Genomic DNA, 17,053 nt, shown 5'->3' on the forward strand with positions numbered 1-17,053 from the left:
TATTATCATAATAGCTCCATTTAACGTAATAATGATGCATACTCGATGTATTGGTTATATTTCTTAGCTTTTTTTTTTAATCAACAAAGTTTTCTTCCGTCTTGATCACTTCAATGAGAAATGTCCATCATCTCGGAGCTAATGTAATTCTCACTTAATTAAACCAGTGACATGACATTCAAAATATTTGATCCTTTTCTTTCCTGAAAAGTCATCGATAAACAACTCGATCAAATGCAATAACATTTTATGATGAGAATTTCAACAAGTATTTCCAAGCTTTTGAGTCAATCATGTTCCAATGCTAATGTCACAGCAACTAACTATGCCATACATTTTTTTCCAAATTTTTTCTCGAATAATATCATTTCTCTTGCAAAAATGTCTAACCACATTTAACAATGTAAAAATCATGTAAAAAAGATTATCAATATCAAAATGTTTTTTTTAACGCCTGCAAATACGACCAACTAAAGTTCATGAGCAAAAAATAAGGACATTATATAATACGCAAAACTACTTTTTCTAGCAAAAGATCTAATCTCATTCAATTCACCATTCATATTACTGCTCCATCATAACATTGTTCTCTCACATTTGTCAAGTTAACCCATGTTTTGAATAAAAAACATCAATAACAGCTTTCAAAGATTATTTATGAAAAAGAAACATCTTCATAATCTCTGAAAGTTGTTATTGATGGTTTGTTTGTCAAATATGAGTTAATTAATATGACAAATGTAAGAGGACAAGGTTACGATAGAGCAAGTAACATGAAAAGTGAATTCAATAGACTTATGTCATTGGTTGTTTGCTAGGTTTAACAATTTTACATATTATATTCATTGTTTTGCTCATCAACTTCAATGTAGTTGGAACTTCTTTTGCAAGAAAAAATATATGACAAACGTGATGGACGGACTAAGTAGTGGTGACATTAGAACATAATTGAATCATATATATTATATCATTGAAGTTCTTGAGTAAATTCAAATTCAAGATAAAAATTATTTCCTATAGTCACCACTATCTAGTTCTAGCAAGTATTTTTCTAATAACGGTGTAAATTGTGTTGATACTTATAACTTTCTACTAAGTATCATGTCTAAAAGACGTACTACGATCCGAAGACCTTTTGCGCCTATTTAAACTAGGTTTCAACCCAAATATATATAAATTGTAAGTTTTAAAGAAATGGGCTATGCTTACCTAAGAATCCGTGAACCTTTCAATACTCAAGCTTTCATGGCAAATGGAAAGATACGTCTCCAAACACAAGAGCTGATCGAAACATATACAAGCTTCATAGATACCTGCAGTGGAAGCATAACACTCGTGATCACATAAGTACTCTGTTTTTCTAACCAGTCATAACAAAAATACATAAACTAACAACCGTCCCAACCTTATAATACCAAGTGGACCACAATCACGATCGACCTCTGATCTCAAGAGCTTATTTTGCTGTTCAAGATCCATACGCATTATTATTCCAAAAAAAGGAAACAAAAAAAAAAGACCCAATAGACTAATTCTTACAGAGATGAAGAAATACTAATACATACATATATGATATATGCATATTGCATGGCTTGCTTTGCTACATCAGGATCGTCTATCACCAGTGCACTACTTCTGAAATGTTCACTATCTTCAAAGTTTGAAAACCGAAGATGATATGGGCTAAGGAAGCTGAGAAGAAACGAAGGTGATGAATGATGAAACGTTTGATAGACGTGAGGCGTATGGCATCCACTTTTGTTTCTTGAACAGATTCTCTCTCAAATGCACAGAGATCATGTCTTCCTTTGGTTAACTATGGTTTAAATTGCGGCCACCCTCTTTGTGGTGGTTAATTTCTTTTATCTTTCTTTTCTCAGATTTCTACCGAGGCAACCTAACTTGTTTCTACAACTCGTTTAACTGCTCTGCTCTATAGCTTTTGTCAGTTGCACATCAGCTAAAATCACTTCATCTTGAGGTCTCGGCTAAACCACCGTAAAATGTTGGCTGTTATGTTTTGTATTGATCGATCATGAACTTGTGTTGGGAAGATCATCTCTGAGAGTTATATATCTGTCTGGCCACAGGTATATATCTCCGCGAGTTCCTTGTCTGCTTTTGTCATTTTGAGTGATTCATGAGATTCCCATTCCTTTTCTTCCTACATCTCATCTTCATGAGCTTATTATTAAGCTTGAGTAGGCTTCATCAAAGTTCTTATATATCAGACGCAGTCTAGTGTGGTTAGGCTTTTTTAACTCGTCTGACATAGTTTGTGATAACTCTATGCACCTGCATTTTTGAATGGACTCTCTTTTCGTGTTTAGGTTCAAATTTTAACAATTCAAAAACATCATCGAATTTGTTTATAACAGAAAAGTTTACAGAAGCCAATAAACAAATGGGCCTAATAACCTACTTCAACCAAAATATTTTGAATTCATCCACCAAATAGGACCATTGAACATATCTTTCAGTTTCATGTAGTATACTCAATTCGTTACAGTTCCATGTATGAGCCAAGCCACAAACTCTAGTAGTACGGGAAAGTCGCACGTTGATGCACAGAAAGTAAGAGCAATCCATGAAGGTACGAAAGTGACATGAGTTCGTTCACCTTATTTTCTGCGATGTAGCTATCCGATTAAAAGCATCTGTAAAATATGCTCAATATATTCAAATTCTTGAATCGTTTATCTTCGCATATATTATCATAATAGCTCCATTTAACGTAATAATGATGCATACTCGATGTATTGGTTATATTTCTTAGCTTTTTTTTTTAATCAACAAAGTTTTCTTCCGTCTTGATCACTTCAATGAGAAATGTCCATCATCTCGGAGCTAATGTAATTCTCACTTAATTAAACCAGTGACATGACATTCAAAATATTTGATCCTTTTCTTTCCTGAAAAGTCATCGATAAACAACTCGATCAAATGCAATAACATTTTATGATGAGAATTTCAACAAGTATTTCCAAGCTTTTGAGTCAATCATGTTCCAATGCTAATGTCACAGCAACTAACTATGCCATACATTTTTTTCCAAATTTTTTCTCGAATAATATCATTTCTCTTGCAAAAATGTCTAACCACATTTAACAATGTAAAAATCATGTAAAAAAGATTATCAATATCAAAATGTTTTTTTTAACGCCTGCAAATACGACCAACTAAAGTTCATGAGCAAAAAATAAGGACATTATATAATACGCAAAACTACTTTTTCTAGCAAAAGATCTAATCTCATTCAATTCACCATTCATATTACTGCTCCATCATAACATTGTTCTCTCACATTTGTCAAGTTAACCCATGTTTTGAATAAAAAACATCAATAACAGCTTTCAAAGATTATTTATGAAAAAGAAACATCTTCATAATCTCTGAAAGTTGTTATTGATGGTTTGTTTGTCAAATATGAGTTAATTAATATGACAAATGTAAGAGGACAAGGTTACGATAGAGCAAGTAACATGAAAAGTGAATTCAATAGACTTATGTCATTGGTTGTTTGCTAGGTTTAACAATTTTACATATTATATTCATTGTTTTGCTCATCAACTTCAATGTAGTTGGAACTTCTTTTGCAAGAAAAAATATATGACAAACGTGATGGACGGACTAAGTAGTGGTGACATTAGAACATAATTGAATCATATATATTATATCATTGAAGTTCTTGAGTAAATTCAAATTCAAGATAAAAATTATTTCCTATAGTCACCACTATCTAGTTCTAGCAAGTATTTTTCTAATAACGGTGTAAATTGTGTTGATACTTATAACTTTCTACTAAGTATCATGTCTAAAAGACGTACTACGATCCGAAGACCTTTTGCGCCTATTTAAACTAGGTTTCAACCCAAATATATATAAATTGTAAGTTTTAAAGAAATGGGCTATGCTTACCTAAGAATCCGTGAACCTTTCAATACTCAAGCTTTCATGGCAAATGGAAAGATACGTCTCCAAACACAAGAGCTGATCGAAACATATACAAGCTTCATAGATACCTGCAGTGGAAGCATAACACTCGTGATCACATAAGTACTCTGTTTTTCTAACCAGTCATAACAAAAATACATAAACTAACAACCGTCCCAACCTTATAATACCAAGTGGACCACAATCACGATCGACCTCTGATCTCAAGAGCTTATTTTGCTGTTCAAGATCCATACGCATTATTATTCCAAAAAAAGGAAACAAAAAAAAAAGACCCAATAGACTAATTCTTACAGAGATGAAGAAATACTAATACATACATATATGATATATGCATATTGCATGGCTTGCTTTGCTACATCAGGATCGTCTATCACCAGTGCACTACTTCTGAAATGTTCACTATCTTCAAAGTTTGAAAACCGAAGATGATATGGGCTAAGGAAGCTGAGAAGAAACGAAGGTGATGAATGATGAAACGTTTGATAGACGTGAGGCGTCAGGGTTTTTATAGTTTCCCCTTGGAGAGTCACGTAGGGTTTTCAACTTTAAACAAAAAAACGTCAAAACAAGTTTCCAACGTCTTGATGTTTTTAATGTATATCTAAAACCTACCCGTTGTTTAACTCCACTAAAACGGCACACAGTTTGAGAGAGTAAATTCACCGGAGTTTATGTTAGCGCCGGTTCTAGAAACATAACTGGCCAAGTTTTGTTTTTTTTTTGTCATGGCAGTATCGTTTCTACGAATTCCAATTCCTTCGCGGGTCTTCTGGTATCCGACCCGACTTATCCGGGTCACACCAGCTTTAGTACGATTCTCTTCCTCCGCCGCCACATTTCAGCCGTCTTCTTGTTCAAATAGCTCCGACCAAATTCTTTCCGATAAATGGGAATCATATCGGAAGAAGAAGGTGGTTATTCGAATTGGGTACGTGGGTACTGATTACAGAGGTAAGATTTTTAGCTCCTGACTGATTTTGACTGTGAATTGAGGCATTCTTCTGTACAAAGTTTGTGACTTTGTTCTCCATTTTCAGGTTTGCAGATTCAAAGAGACGACCCTTCTCTCAAAAGTAAGTTTTTTTGTCTTAAAGTTTGGATTTTTACACTTGATAGTGATACTTAGCATAAACCCTAAACCCTGATTCTTCTACTAGTTCCTTCAATTTCAAATTTTGTGGTAACTTGTACATCTGTGTAAAGATTATGTTTTGATGTTCTCTAGTATGCTAAGTTAAAGCTCAAATATTTGAAAATTTGTAGCTATTGAGGGTGAGTTGGAAGTTGCTATATACAAGGCAGGTGGGATTAGAGATAGTAACTATGGTGATCTTCATAAGATTGGTTGGGCTAGAAGTAGTCGAACTGATAAAGGAGTAAGCTTTTTCTTGCTCCGTTCCATAACTAGTGGTCCTCTTTTGATGCATATATATTCACTGTGTAATGTCTTTGATTGTTGTTATTGGTAACTTGTTTTAGGTTCATTCTTTGGCAACGTCAATATCGTTGAAAATGGAGATCCCTGAGACTGCGTGGAAGGATGATCCTCAGGGCACTGTTCTTGCTAAATGCATTAGCAAACACCTTCCTGAGAATATCAGAGTTTTCAGTGTTTTACCATCAAATAGGTAAGTGAGAGAACCTTCTATAATGGTCCTGGTCTTGGTGCTATATGATTCTAGCATTTGAAAAGTTGAATAAGATTTTGAAATCATAGGGTTGCAACCTCATGCTTGCCTCATTTACAATTATAAGATTTGTGTCTTCATAGGAGGTTTGATCCCCGAAGAGAGTGTACACTTAGGAAGTATTCGTACCTTCTTCCTGTTGATATTATCGGGATCAAGAGCAGCTTTACATCCGATGAGATTGACTATCACATTACAGATTTCAACGAAATTTTAAAAGAATTTGAGGTGAGAGCTTTGCATCATTTCTTTGGTTATTAGAGACTTTAAGATTGTTACATTTTTGCCTCATTGGCACTGTTTTTTCGTGTAGGGTGAGTATCCATTCCATAACTATACACAGCGGTCACGTTACAGAAGGAAATCTGACCAAGTAATAAAACAAAGAAACGGACGTCCTCCAAGGAAACCAAAATCAGTCAAAGCATCAGAAACAGAGTTTACAGAGGAGAACCACGGAGAAATTGAAGAAGAAGAAGAAGAAAAAGAAGTGGATGGTGAATCTGATGAACATGTCCTTCCTGATTCTGATAATGTTCAGGTGAACAGTCGCGCAAGATGGTTGTATGAGCCAGATGAGACAGATAAGCTGAGCGGTGCTCATTTCAGAAAAGTGTTTCGGTGTAGTAGTGGTAAGCTGGAGCATTCACTTGGATTTGGCTTTGCCGAGATCTCCATATGGGGTGAATCATTCATGTTACATCAGGTAATGTATATATACAAAAACATGGATTGCTTATAGTAGTGTTAACTAAAATAGTATCATTCTTAATTTTGTAATATGTTTGGAAGTTAGATACGGAAGATGATTGGGACAGCTGTGGCAGTGAAGAGAGAGCTGCTTCCTAGGGACATCATAAGACTATCACTGAACAAGTTCACAAGAATCGTTTTGCCTCTTGCTCCATCTGAAGTACTGATCCTTAGAGGAAATAGTTTTGAAGTGCGTAGATTGCCTGAGAGGCCAGGGGTGGAAGCAACAGATGAATCGAAAGAAGTGGAGAAGGAAATAGAGGAGTTTTACAGAGCAGTGATGGTTCCACAAGTGAGTAGATTCTTGGATTCTGAGAAATCTCCATGGAAAGAGTGGGTAGAGCATTTGGATAGGAATGATGGTTTGATAGACGAGGAATTGAAAGATGTAAGGAGAGGTTGGGAAGAGTGGAAAGCCGCAAAACCATGGATGGCTAAGAAGAAGACTGAAGATGGTGATGAAGAGGTTAGTTCTGTTTCAGTAGCTGTTCATCAAGCTGTATGAGAAAGTCTTAACATTACTCACAACTATTTTTTGTGCACCTTTGGTAGAATTTGTTCTGATTGTTATCTCATTTACATTGATAAAAAGTGTATTTTGGAAAGCATCTAAAGTTTCTTCACTTCACATAGTTTTACACACACACATTAAGGTCTCTCTGTTTCAATGCAGTGGTAAAATACTGTTTTTACATTTTACCTTTTCGAACATTTTTCAGTTTTCTTTTTTCTTTCTTTTGTAAATCGTAAAAGCAAACACAAGCTCTCTTAAGATTGTTGGTTCATTTAGAACAAGCTTTCTTATACAAATAGTGGTACACCTTTTTGAGTGGCTTGATTAATAACTCAAGGTTGTGTATACAAGTGAAAGAAACAATTCCATAAAACGGTAAAGGCTATTTTAAAGCTAAAGAAGTCGAACACACAATACACTAGTAAATCATACGATTTGTATCCATTGCTAAATTTGGTTGTCCTAAAAATGGAGAAAGCGACCTTGTCCCTATGGCGTCATATCTGATGTCACTCACGCGTCAGAGATATATGTCTTGTTAATTTGCATCATAAAGATATCAAAATCACAATCAATTAAGTAGGGAAGTTAGCAATGAGTAAATGATGGGGTTACATGAAGACGTGTAATCATTCATTGAATGTTTTTCTTTTCTTTTGAACTTTGCTTCGTAACGCTTCTCTTAGTCACACTCTTCGTTTTGACGATGCAGCACATCTTCGTCTCAACATGTAGTCTTCAAGGATCATTAAATTGAATTTTGTTGGAATTTATTGTCTCTTTGACTCTTGGCGTTATACGATATATATTGTAGAACATTCTTTTTCCATTCATATAGAAAAAGAAAAAAAAACAAGAAATAACTTTGTTTTTGGAACGAAAAAATTGATGATTAAAGTATTGATTAACATGATGAGAGTATCAAATATCAAATATAAGAAAATTCAGTATACAGCACCCGTTAGATACATAGATCCTCACAGGGCCATAGATGTATTAGTATTACGTACGTGTACCGTGGTCATTGTCAAGACAACAATTAATACATTTTGTAATTGATTATTTCGTAAATTATAGTGATTTAATCCTTGATCCACCCTCTTATCTGAGCATCCACAAAGTTGCCAAGGTATTTGTAAGCAGCCTCCGAGGGATGAATTGAGTCCCAAAACAAGTGATCGGAGTGATTCGGACAAGTCTTTGTAAGGGGGTTGCACATGATGCTCATTTCCATGTATCCTGTTCCGCAACATCCTTTCTTCGTCTCCTTGAATCCTGTTTTCATTTGTACGACGATGAGTATAAATTAGCAAGATTGAAATTTAGATGACTTGCGTAACAAGGAAAAAATATGGTATATACCATATTTGGTAGGGTTTTGGATCATGTCCATCACAGGGTCGTAGACGTTGGCATAAAGGAATTTGCTTCCCGGTAGAGACGCTTCGATCTCAGGCAGTTTCTTTACTAGTTTCTGATTGTATAAAACGGAGTCTTTGTTCTCTTGTTCCACACAAAATCTAAAAATGTTTCTCATTTTCGCGGTTATTTGGATTGGTAAACATCCCAGCGGCGGCAACCCTCCAACCACAATATTACGGCAACCTAAACTATAAAGCTCCTGGACATGTACACAAGAGGTAAAGATTCGAGAGTCAACACGAAAGAAATATCATCTACTGGTTTCAGACCTAGAGAATGAAAATATATGAGATTTTTACCCGGACAAAACCGTCAAGCCTCTTGAGGACAAAATCTTGGTAACCATAGATAGTAGGATACTCAAGACGCCTCGTGGGGATATCATAAAAGTTCAAGATGAAATCGTTAGGCCCTGCACTAATGACCACTAAAGCGTTGTTAATGATCTCCATTGCTTTCTTGTCTCCTACGATACCTTTGAGGCGAGCAATGTAATTCTTGAACATGCTTGGTTGTTGTGAGACCGGGATTGCTTGACTAGAGAGTGAGGTCCGGTCATCGTAGCCCGCACCGGCTGACGCAAAACAGACTCCAGTGACAATGTCTTGGTCGGAAATGTTTGGTTGTAGAAACGGAGGAACAAACTCTTTGATGTTGAGTTTGGAGGAAATGACGTCTGAGATAAGTTTTCCGTTAGAAAATCTTCCGCTAGCTTCATGGCCAGGGAGATCAACACCGTAAGGGAGATGCTTAGCCTTGAAAACGGTCCGTAAATGGTAGTTGTTGTTGCCTGTATCTGCGGTTGAGTCACCGAAGATTAGAATCGCTGGGAAAAGCGGCTGCGTTGTGGGATTTGCAGCCGCATTGCAAGACACGATAAGTGTTCCAACGAAGAGACCAAACACTATAGTTTTGGATGTAGACATTGTGAATTTTTTTTTGTTGATTTGTTGATTTTACTTTGTTGAATTTGAAATGTGTTTGGTTAGTAATTTATAAGGGAATGAGCTTTGACCTCTGTAGGACTGAGTTAGTTTTTGAACCATGCTGTTTCTCTTATTTTGTAAGTTTGTTTTTCTTGAGACTGAAAAAGAAAAGATAAAAAGAAAACAGTATCTAATTAAAGATATAACTAGTATGGTCAAAAACAGAAGAACTTTAAACTAAATTGGTCAAAAAGTAAAGAACAATTTGTTGGTCGGTGTAATTAAAAATACAAAATCTTTTGCAACAATGTACTATTATTTAAACTAATGAATGTATTAAATATTAACTTAATTAACTATAATTTTTGTACAAAAAATTGGGAAATTAAAACAAATACATTTATTCGAATATGGGCCATAAACTTCCTTTGAGTCGAAAGTACGGAGACATGATTGCAAATGGCTATCCATCTTATAAATTGGCCAAAAATTTTGACATTGCTATTTGAGTTTCTTTTTATTTATTTTTTGAGATTATGCGATATTAAATTTATTATTGATAAAAAAAAATGTTATATACACAAAATATGAAGAAACCGGACAACTAGCAGAATTTGAAGAAACAAGCATGTTGTTACATATTATTAATGAAGGAGGTTGATCAAACTTGGCTCAACCGTGCGAGAACCATAGTTGGAGAAGATCTCCAAGGTTCGAGTTAAAGTTCCAACACCGACAAAATATGAACAAAGATTCAATTCAGATAGATTCAAAACCGACAAATACACAGATCTCTAGTGATATGTTTACGGCGGTTTACGAAAAAACAATACCGAAAAATATACTTCTCGATAAAAATAGTCGTGCCCATGATTATGATCTACTAATATACAAGAAGAGATGTTACAAAATATTGACAAAAGAATGTTTATGTAACAAAAATATGTTTACATAATGTTGACAAAAGAATGTTAATGTAATACCCACTAGTACCAAGACTCAAGATGCTACATGCTAGTAGTCATGTTAAAGACCGTATGCAATTTGGTTAATTTTTTATTAGGTACTCTGAGTTTATAGACTATGTAAATTAACATACAAACATCAGATAGCTTGTTTAAAAGCATGAGTGTAAATTGGAGAGGCCACCTCAGTGGCCACGTATGGTATCATCCATTGTAAGTTGTTTCGTGGACTTAACCATTGATCATGACAACAAATTTTAAAGAATGATACATTTCTATCTCCAAGTTATTTACACCTGGTTGTATACAATCACATCTTAAAAAATTTAAAAGCTGGTTTATTTTATTTTCCTTTCATCTTGCTCATATTAAAATCCATACAATTTAGATACCTAGGTATCGTGTTATTATCATATTATTATCATGTTAAAATGATAAAATCTATGTCGAGCTTCACACCTGGATTTTAGCATACGATAGAAAAAAACAACTATTCATATGTCGTGTTATTATCATGTTAAAATCTTATGCCAACTCGAAATTGCAGCTACATATCACATATATATATATGTGTGTAGCAAAGTCAGTACTAATTTTTTTTTTATCACATAGTACAACTTACACTGTTACACATTCTTGAACATGAGTTCTAACTCGGTAACAAAAATATAGTGCAAATATGCTAAAGTATACATGTCCCATTTAGTTACACTACTTAGTGTGAATCTAAAATAAAATTCCTGTAAAAAGTCTCCATTAATTGCCAAAGTTTTATGGCGGCATACATTATGTATAGGTATGAAGCTCAAATCTTAAATTCTGCGTAATACATTGCATGTCTTGATCTCGACCATATATATTGGTTAAGATCTCTTCTGTGGGTGAGAACGTTCACGTCGTCTCTCTCTCTCTCACTCGCAGTAACTTACACCAAATTATCTAGACGACATCATAGAGTAATACAAATAATTCGATTTAGGTGAGAGTATATTGATTATTGATAGGGTCCCCAATAAAATTACTTAAAATAAGAGCCGCATGATCTCGATTTCTTGGACCCACGTTCGAACCAACAAGAACACCAACTACGTACCAACAGAATATTATGTTTGCATATATTAATTAGGCTCACCCAAAATTTCTTCAAGTCCTTTTTGTCCACTAATAATCAAACATAGTCGTTTAAAATTCTTCAGCATTCATAAATGATCTAGCACTAATTCAGCAACAATGATAATAAAGGATCATTCTTTTATGTTTTTGTTAAAATAAAGGATCTTTATAAAAATTCGATTTCAGTATACATCACTTTGTTTCTCTCTATCTAATTTTTTACATCCTTACTCATATACAAAAAAACCTGAGTATCGGTTACTCTTAAACCGGTTTATATCGGTTAAATACAAAATTATGGATTTTACCAAAACATATTGCTTAGCCTGCTAACGTCGGAAAACGCTACGTTTTGCCATAAAATAACTTCTTGTTCTACTCCATCTTCTTCTTCTACGGCTTGTGTGAATAGAACTTGCGGTTGCGTGCATACAAAATGGCGGCGAGGACGGCGGCCATCGAACAGAGCATTCCCCAATATACCAAAGTGGTATGAAAGCAATGCATCCCAAAACACTTGCCGTCATCTCCGTAGAGAGCGGCTCCGTCGCGGTAAATTTTAGCGGCTAACGTACCGAAAGCAAAAGATCCGATGGGAATGCTTCCAACAACAATATTGTGGTTAACTCCAAAATGCTTCGTCCCAAAAAGCTCTGCGGTCATTGTGACGGATAGTGAAGTCAAGGCTCCGGAAAAGACTCCGATCACCGCCGTGCTGATGAAGAGAGAGATGTCTGAGTCGACCAAGAGGAGGAGAAACGAAGCTACCATGGCTACCAATGAAACCGCCATAGAGACCGGACTTGATGGCATGTATTTGCTCCTGTAATGAATAAAAACAAATAAAGATTAATAATTAGCATTCGGACAAAAACGAAAAAAAAGAAATAAATATTAGAATAAGCAAAAAAAATCTCGAGAAATTAAGGGATTGATTATAAAGAAAGTGTCGATTTTTCGAAGGTTATTCGATGAATGAGACCGACGAACACGTTAGATGCAAGGAATGCAACATTTGTTATAATTGTACGTGCTAGGTCAACGTAGTTTGTATTATTAAGTAATTGATTTAAGTTTTATAATAAGTAGTATCTTGCTAATTAATCGAAATTCAAAAGGGTAAAAGGGTTTAAGTGATTTTTACCTAGAGAAGAAGTAGTCGAGTAACGAAGGAAGCAAGCGGCCAAAAAATCCAAACGACGACGCGAGAGCAACCAAGGAACTAGTTGCGGTGCAGCCGCGAGACTCAGCGATCTGACCAAGATTGTTCATAAAAACTAGCCCCACCGTTGGACCGAATAAATAAAGTCCAAAATATATCCAAAAGTCCTGTTTCTTCCATAGTTGTGGCCACTCGACCTCTTCTTTAACTCCAACTATTGCCTTCTCGAATTCTTCTTCTTCTTTCGTGCGATCTTCTTCTTCTACAAATTCGAATTTGTCGGGAGCTTCAAGATCGTGCACCTTTTGTTGTGTTTTCCTAGAGGACACAAGCTCTTTGAACCAAACTCCAATTGGTATACCGATAGGAGAAAAAAGAAACAGAGCAATGCCGACGAGTACTAAAACCGTAGGAGCTGAGAGAAGACTCGTAGCCACCGCGTAGATCCCCGTGGCTATAGTCAAGACGAACAAAACGATGAACCCTACTTTAACATCTTTAGTAGAAGACGTCGTCTTGTCTCCTCCGTGTCTCATCAGCATAGGAGCCGTCACGAAACAAGCGACCAATGGAACAAGAGAGTTGAGCAAGAGATAACCCGAAGCTGCTTCGCGTGGAGACGAGTTGGAAAACGAGTTGACCATGTCGGTGTATATCTTCCCGCTCAAACCTTGAAAACTCGCCGTGATCCCCACGGCGACTTGACGGTTCATCGGAAAGCTATTGATCGCCACGATGTAACAAGCCGTGTTGATCCAACAGATACTGTTCCCGGCCAAGAAACTAAGACACCAGATCTGTGGGAACGACAATGTAAACATCTTTTTGGCGATGGAGAGATACTGGAGACCGTAGCCGGCAAAACCTAGTGACCCTCCGACGAGAAGGACAAGAGGGAGAGGAAGATAAACGGCGGCGATCCCGGAGATGAAACCGAGTACTTTCCCGGCGTCGGAGGCGAACGAGAGATAGTTTAGCTTAAACTGAGAGATGGAGAGAAACTCTTTAAGCTGTGAAGAGTAAGCTGGGAAACTCAAGTTAGTGCCATTGAAAGATTGAAGCCAGAGGACAGCGACGAGGCTTAACCATGGGAGAACGTTCGGAGACATTGTTTCTTGAGTGTGATATTAGAAAAGAAAAAAAGAATAAGAGATTGTGAAATAAATTGAGCAATATTGGTTGAGGAGGGGGGAGGATTTGCATTTATAACAAAGAGAATATATTACGATTTTATAATCCTAATAGGATTTGATTGTTGTGGTAATGAGAAGGAAGATGTGGTTAGTTTAGTAATACAAGAAAAGGAAAGAGGAGGTTGGGTTTTTTTATTATACGTTTAATTTAATGCTGATGTTGCCTTTTTACAAAAACAAATTTTTGTATTTTTACTTGTGTTATTATCTACTTTGCAAAATAAATAATAAGAAATTAAAATAAATCTTAAAATAGATTCGTAAAAAGAAAAGAAAAAACTACCTCTACAAAAGAGGAAATTCATGCCTCAATATACACAAATTCTTCATTTACCTATATTACCTTGGAGTTTGGATTAAGTTTAGATATTCTTCCCTAACAATGCAATTTTTTTTTGGTAATTTATGTTTTACAGGTTTAAATATTTATTTTAGTCGGCAATAGATTTTTATATATAATATTACGTAAGAAATATATGAATTTTCATATAAAGAACATTGAACTGTTATTGAACATCAATATATACATATATCAATGTATGAGGACATTCATGCCTCAATATATATATATATATATATATAGTTTTAACATGATGTGATTTCCTTTACTTAGCAAAAAAACGTTTTTGTCTTTACAGTTCTTAATTCTAATGTTAATTGATTAATTGATAAACTAAATTTATGCTATTTAATTTGAGTAAATTTTAGATATATTTGATTAATTAATTACATTTTTTTAATAGGTTTAATGATTACAAAGATTTTTTTTTATCAACGACTACAAAAGTTGTTATACTTGGTTTATTATATAGAGTTATATTTTAAAAAAAATTGGATCATTAGAAAATGAACAATTTTCAGTATTTTTTTTATTACTTCTGTTTTCAAGAAATCGATTTTAATTTTTCGAGTTTTTTTTCTGTGGTTTGAACAAATTAAATTCCAGTTATATATTTATTTTTCATATTTAATAGTACAATTTAACATTTGATATTTTGAAGTAACTAATTTTGGTTAGTTAAGGATTTTTCTTTTCAAATATGTATGACAATTACTTTTGTGAATCATTAGTGACTATTTAAAAACAAATCGATAAGGAGGATTTGATCTTAAGCTAATTGGATAATGTCATTTAAGTTGTTTACATTGAAAATTTTGGCTATAAACATTTCGTTGTAAAACACATGAAACATAAGTTTAACTTTGCAAACAATAGGGAAAAATAATACAAGAGTCAGGGAAGTAATGAGGATAAAAAGCTTGTAATTCGTCTTGTCTTAAACTTCGTCACAGATGTTTCATATCCTGGAAACTCGGACCACCGCTAGAATCCGCCGCAGAGTTTTTTGGTGCCATAAGTCTCTTTTCTAGGCTTTTCTCCATCACTTGGTTTTCGCTTTCTATCTCTCTCACCCGTCTCTCTCTCGCCTAATCAAATCGAAATTTTTTTTTTCAATCACAAAATTTACACTTGAATTCGATTAAAAAGTTTATTAATTAACACAAAGGGGGCGTTCCATTTTTTTTTGTTTTTTTTTTCAACCACATGTAATACACATTTCACTTAATTATCATTAAACAATTAAAAGAACAATACATCAAATTTTCTAAGGGGCGTGTATTCAATTAGTGATTTTAGAGGATTTTAGGTCTTTATTATTCAACCTGAGATTTTAAAATTTATTCCCAAAGCTAATGTTATTGAAACTGATATTTGTGTAAAATCTCTCACAATCCTGAACTAGATGAATCAATCAACAAATTGGTTTCAATTAATATCAGGTATTATTTTTTATAAATCTGAACTTTTATATTGATTGTATTTTTTATAATGATCTTTGATATTCTAAAATTTTAAACTTATTATTTTATTACATTTGTATAATTAAATCGTAAAAAATTAATAAAGATTGAAATTGTGGTACATCTTATTATATAAAACTTGATGTTTAAGTTACTCATTAACAAGATCGGGACACGTGTTACTTTTATCGATAAGATATTGACATATGTCAATTCTAATTTACTAAAACATTAAAAAGAACTAAAAATAAAAAAAAAGTAAAAGCTCTAAACCTATTGTAAAAAGAAAATTTACTAACTATCAATATTTGTTTCTTCTTTCTTTTTTAATATTTTAATTTAATTATGTTGTAGTATTTTTAGATTTTAGTTATATTATTTAGTTAAATTTGATTTCTTATTAGAAATTAGTGATGATTTTAAAATATATTTTCTATTATTTTGATTTTTTTTTTATATTATTTCGATTTTTTTTTCTTTAGTTAAGTATATGTAAGATCAATATTTATTTTTTTCTTAATAATTTTCAATGTTGTAGTATTTTTAAATTGGGTTTTTAGTTTATATTTTATATCTCTAAATTATCTAAGACTCATATATCATCGTGCTTATAATTTTCAATTTTTATTTTTATTATGTCAAATTAACTATCTTTCAATTTCTCAAATTTTATTGGATTGGTCAAAAACTCATTGCAAAAATGTAGAATTTTTTTTTTATCCACAATATTTTTTGAGAAATTTTTTTTTAAAGAAATGTTTTACTGGTTATAGAAACAAATTTTAGTGGTGAAAATGAACTACGTCAAATCGAAAGTAAATGAACAAATTTTTTGAAAAATGTACTGTCCCATATCTTCTTCTATGGTTTGAAACACAAATTATATCGAATTTAAATCCGGATGTTAACACGATAACAGTAGACATCAACTTATGAATTACAACAAAACACGTATTGTATATTAAACATCAACTTTACAAAAAATAGACTAAGACCATGCATTTAAATTTTCCAAGTTCAACATTATTGGAAATACTTACAACAAAACACGTTTTGTGACCAAAAAAGTATTTGAATAGAATAAATATGGAGCTATAATTCAATTCGCTCATTTATTTGTACTTTACACAATGATAGGGTATATTCAACTACTATTTAATGAAAGTCTAACCAATTTATTAATTTGTTCGGCACAATTATTCAAATTTTTAAAAACATACAAATAAAATTCACTAATCAAAAGAAATTGGCATTATAATTACACAAGACTAGTATAATAATGTTCTTTTCATTCTCTTTTTCGTTTTGTTGGTAATGTTAATTAATGCCCTTGTTTATCGGAAACGCACAAGCATAGCAAAGGTTTTAGAATCGAAGCCGTCTCTCGCCCGTCATTGACCAACTTTTTAATTGTCACTTTGGCCTATGGTTTATACATGGGACAATATACAGTATAGTTTAAGATAATAAGATTCTCATTGCAAAAAGATTGAATATAATAGGGGGGAAAAATACGAGGAAGAATGTTATAAGACAGCAAACTTAAGAAAGAAGTCG

The 17,053-nt window shown here is 33.6% G+C and overlaps 3 protein-coding genes and 1 long non-coding RNA gene across 4 annotated transcripts; 2 read left to right on the plus strand and 2 right to left on the minus strand.

Moving 5' to 3' along the window:
• Positions 1-1,971: 1,971 nt before the first annotated feature.
• On the plus strand, positions 1,972-2,692 carry LOC147925128 (uncharacterized). Its single transcript, XR_015583407.1, has 2 exons — positions 1,972-2,090; positions 2,510-2,692. It is a non-coding gene; the product is annotated as an uncharacterized LOC147925128 (long non-coding RNA).
• Positions 2,693-4,639: 1,947 nt separating this feature from the next.
• On the plus strand, positions 4,640-7,026 carry LOC104749858 (putative tRNA pseudouridine synthase). Its single transcript, XM_010471569.2, has 7 exons — positions 4,640-4,908; positions 4,995-5,030; positions 5,221-5,333; positions 5,437-5,585; positions 5,729-5,873; positions 5,959-6,351; positions 6,442-7,026. The coding sequence occupies exons 1-7, from the start codon at positions 4,683-4,685 to the stop codon at positions 6,901-6,903; spliced, it is 1,524 nt and encodes a 507-aa protein (XP_010469871.2). The 5' UTR covers positions 4,640-4,682; the 3' UTR covers positions 6,904-7,026.
• Positions 7,027-7,776: 750 nt separating this feature from the next.
• Positions 7,777-9,300, minus strand: LOC104700456 (GDSL esterase/lipase At2g30310-like). The gene is made up of 3 exons (XM_087493467.1): positions 8,634-9,300; positions 8,275-8,533; positions 7,777-8,187 (listed from the first exon to the last, which is right to left on the minus strand). Exons 1-3 carry the CDS (start codon positions 9,258-9,260, stop codon positions 7,994-7,996), a joined length of 1,080 nt encoding a protein of 359 aa, XP_087349593.1. The 5' UTR covers positions 9,261-9,300; the 3' UTR covers positions 7,777-7,993.
• Positions 9,301-11,475: 2,175 nt separating this feature from the next.
• Positions 11,476-13,759, minus strand: LOC104749859 (protein NUCLEAR FUSION DEFECTIVE 4-like). Its single transcript, XM_010471570.2, has 2 exons — positions 12,483-13,759; positions 11,476-12,161 (listed from the first exon to the last, which is right to left on the minus strand). The coding sequence occupies exons 1-2, from the start codon at positions 13,607-13,609 to the stop codon at positions 11,732-11,734; spliced, it is 1,557 nt and encodes a 518-aa protein (XP_010469872.2). The 5' UTR covers positions 13,610-13,759; the 3' UTR covers positions 11,476-11,731.
• Between the last annotated feature and the right edge of the window lie 3,294 nt (positions 13,760-17,053).

The sequence above is a fragment of the Camelina sativa genome, chromosome 16, assembly GCF_030686135.1.
Source record: "Camelina sativa cultivar CO46 ecotype springtype chromosome 16, ASM3068613v1".
Lineage (NCBI taxonomy): Eukaryota > Viridiplantae > Streptophyta > Magnoliopsida > Brassicales > Brassicaceae > Camelina > Camelina sativa.

What these genes read in the sequence shown, in the direction of transcription:
- LOC104749858 (XM_010471569.2), top strand. Translation starts at nt 4,683, where the DNA reads ATGGCAGTATCGTTTCTACGAATTCCAATTCCTTCGCGGGTCTTCTGG. An exon ending in CGTGGGTACTGATTACAGAG is followed by an intron (nt 4,909 to 4,994) that starts GTAAGATTTTTA and finishes CTCCATTTTCAG; the next exon opens with GTTTGCAGATTCAAAGAGAC. An exon ending in AGTGTTTTACCATCAAATAG is followed by an intron (nt 5,586 to 5,728) that starts GTAAGTGAGAGA and finishes GTGTCTTCATAG; the next exon opens with GAGGTTTGATCCCCGAAGAG.
- LOC104749859 (XM_010471570.2), bottom strand. Translation starts at nt 13,609, where the DNA reads ATGTCTCCGAACGTTCTCCCATGGTTAAGCCTCGTCGCTGTCCTCTGG. An exon ending in CTCGACTACTTCTTCTCTAG is followed by an intron (nt 12,162 to 12,482) that starts GTAAAAATCACT and finishes TATTCATTACAG; the next exon opens with GAGCAAATACATGCCATCAA.
- LOC104700456 (XM_087493467.1), bottom strand. Translation starts at nt 9,260, where the DNA reads ATGTCTACATCCAAAACTATAGTGTTTGGTCTCTTCGTTGGAACACTT. An exon ending in GGCTTGACGGTTTTGTCCGG is followed by an intron (nt 8,534 to 8,633) that starts GTAAAAATCTCA and finishes GTACATGTCCAG; the next exon opens with GAGCTTTATAGTTTAGGTTG. An exon ending in CCAAAACCCTACCAAATATG is followed by an intron (nt 8,188 to 8,274) that starts GTATATACCATA and finishes AAATGAAAACAG; the next exon opens with GATTCAAGGAGACGAAGAAA.